Source organism: Suricata suricatta, chromosome 5 (assembly GCF_006229205.1).
Source record: "Suricata suricatta isolate VVHF042 chromosome 5, meerkat_22Aug2017_6uvM2_HiC, whole genome shotgun sequence".
In the NCBI taxonomy this organism is placed as follows: domain Eukaryota; kingdom Metazoa; phylum Chordata; class Mammalia; order Carnivora; family Herpestidae; genus Suricata; species Suricata suricatta.
In genome coordinates, this window is record NC_043704.1 from 58,551,398 (window position 1) to 58,554,128 (window position 2,731).

Sequence of the window (2,731 nt, forward strand, 5' to 3'; positions counted from 1 at the left end):
TGTGAGATCATGAGCTGAAGTCCGATACTTTACCAACTAAGCCACCCAGGTGCCCCTCTTGTTTTTGTTTTTTAAGTTCATCTCTTTCTCAGAAGCTTTAAGATATTTGACTTATTTGGAGGTATAATAATTTTCTTGTGATAATCCAGATATTGTATAATTTTTCCTGCAGGTAGACCCTCCCTTCCTAAAATGGAAAGCAATTTCTAATTTCAGGCTTTAAATCATAATAACGTATCTTGGATACTCATAATATTTATTCTTTCTGACCCATTAGAGGACATCTGTTCTATTTTATTTTTAATCATTTACTTCTAAGCTGTGTTAATACTATATCTTGTAAGCTGTCTGAAGCTTCTTGTGGGATATTTATGTTTTTCTTATTAATTTGGGCTGAGAGATTGAAAAGTATTCTGTTGGGGCACCTGTGTGGCTCACTTGATTGAGCATCTGACTCTTGATTTTGGCCAGGTTCATGGGATGGAGCCCCATGTTGGGCTCTGTGCTGACAGTGGTCAACCTGCTTGGGATTCTCTCTCTCTCTTTCTGCCCCTCTCTGCCCCTTCCCAGCTCCTGCTCTGTCTCTCTCAAAATAAATAAGTTAAACTTAAAAAAAAGGGTTCTGTGACTTCAAAGTGAACAATAATGAAGCACAATATAAGTACTTGGGAGGAACATAGTGGTCCTAAGACTTTCATCTTTTAATGAGTAAGCATATGCTAAAAAACGTAAACGTCAGCAGCAAACGTGAGGAAATGTAAGTTATTTCTGTTGATATGTATGACTCCATTTAGCATATACTCATCGTTTGGTAATCGTGTGCACTCTTGCATCCTTAAGTGGTAGTAAACACTATCTTTTTTCTCTTACAGGTTGATATTCCCTGGCCCTTTTGGAGTGAGGAAACTGACAGGGGAATCAGGCAAAATCCCGAAACACTGTTATCAGAAACTGGTCCTTATGATAATGACCACTGGCTCAGGGTCCCAGAAGAGTCTGAAGCTTATTCTAACCCATGCCTGGAGGAAAACAAACAGGGCATTGTTTATGCTTCCTTGAACCATTCTGTCATTGGAATAAACCCAAGACAAGCAAGGAGTATGAAAGAAGCACCTACAGAATACGCAGCCATATGTGTGAGAAGTTAAATTCAATCTTGATCTCCAAGCAGTGATCACTGAATGATCTGCATGTCCACACCATTACTGAGCCCAACAAAAGGTAAAATAATATTCCTTGACCTGCAAAGCTTCACTTTAAGGAGGTTCATATTGGTGCTTGGGTCTTAAGGGTCTATAGGACAAATGACTAAAATGTCTCCCCCCAAATTCTGGGGGAACTTTTTATATGATACCCTTGAACAACAACACAAAAACCCTTCCCTCCATGACTAAGTGATATTATGAGTAGCAGACTGGTAGAACACTTCAACTTAGCTACATTTTACCCAGTGTATGAAGTTAATATGTTTTTTGGAGGATAAGAGACACGTGTAAGTAAGAGAGGTTTGCGTCATCTGGATCAGTTCACTACACTCTCTTGACAATGAAGGATGACCCAATTTGACTAACTGACCATCAACCCAGCAATGATAGGATGTTTATTTCTGGTCATTCTTCTGTGATGAGAAATATTCCTCTGTCCATCCAACACTGGGTTTTTTTTTTAATGTAAAGAAGAAGTAATTTTAGACTTGATATAAGAAAAGAATGGAAAGCATAAATGGTTCAGTGAAGATGTGGACTACACCAACTACTGCAGAGCAGACACTCCCCGTACCTGACATGCAAATGGTTTTAGCTGCCCTGTTACATTGCTGAACAAATATAGGTAGTAATGGAGCAATAATATGTGGTGCACTTATAAACAAAGCTGTGACTCAGTGGCTGGGTCACATGGACTAGTGTATATGAGTGTGATATAAGGCTGCTGAATTAATACACTTGTGGGTGTTACAATAAACATAATATTAATTATCATCGAGCAAGTACAGATTGACGAGTTAAACTGCTTCATCGCTGATCTGATAGCAAATGAAAAGCACAGTTCATGGAAGGGAGAAGAGTCTTGAATATTCATTTGGCCAGCCCAGGTCACCATACTTTCATCAGCCACATCTCTATCTTACCTTTCTTCTTACTTCTTTCTAAGGAAATCAGGACAAACTCTCCAGAGTGAAGTGAAACAGGTTTATAATAATTCATTTAAAAATACTCTAGTTGCAGCCAGTTGGGTACAGCAAAAAGAGATGGTTTCAGACTTTCTGAATTTCCAGAGTACTTGCGTCTAATTATGTCAAAAATAGCCTATAGCTTTATTCAACAGCATGAGTCTATTAGGTTTCTCAGGTGTTGCTACTGAATAATGCACTAGACCTCTTACAAATGGACAGCAAAGGTTGGGATCCATTGGAACACATATGTGAGCTGCTGCACAAGTGAATGTGGGGTGTGTGTGTGTGTGTGTGTGTGTGTGTGTGTGTGTGTGTAAGGGAAGATAGGTGACTTACTGAAATGGTAAAAAGAGAAACTGCCAAAACTGACATTCCATTTCAGTTTCCTGAAAATACTAAAGCAAATGGATCATTAAGGAAAATGTATGAAAATAATGTATGGAATTAGGGGGATGGGAGTATGACATCCCATACAATTTTTTATCCCATGTATGTAACACTGGCATTAAGACTTTGCCCCTTAGATGGAGACTGCTTTAGAGTCCCCGTTCTCTAGCC

At 38.9% G+C, this 2,731-nt stretch overlaps 1 protein-coding gene across 1 annotated transcript in view; it reads left to right on the forward strand.

Annotated features, from left to right (window-relative positions):
- The window catches only part of TMPRSS7 (transmembrane serine protease 7), a 37,043-nt gene extending 36,166 nt beyond the window's left edge, over positions 1-877 (forward strand). The window contains exon 15 of the mRNA XM_029938708.1: positions 873-877. Within this exon, the coding sequence (XP_029794568.1) occupies positions 873-877 (5 nt within the window). The remainder of the gene's footprint in view (positions 1-872) is intronic.
- The last annotated feature ends 1,854 nt before the right edge of the window (positions 878-2,731 follow it).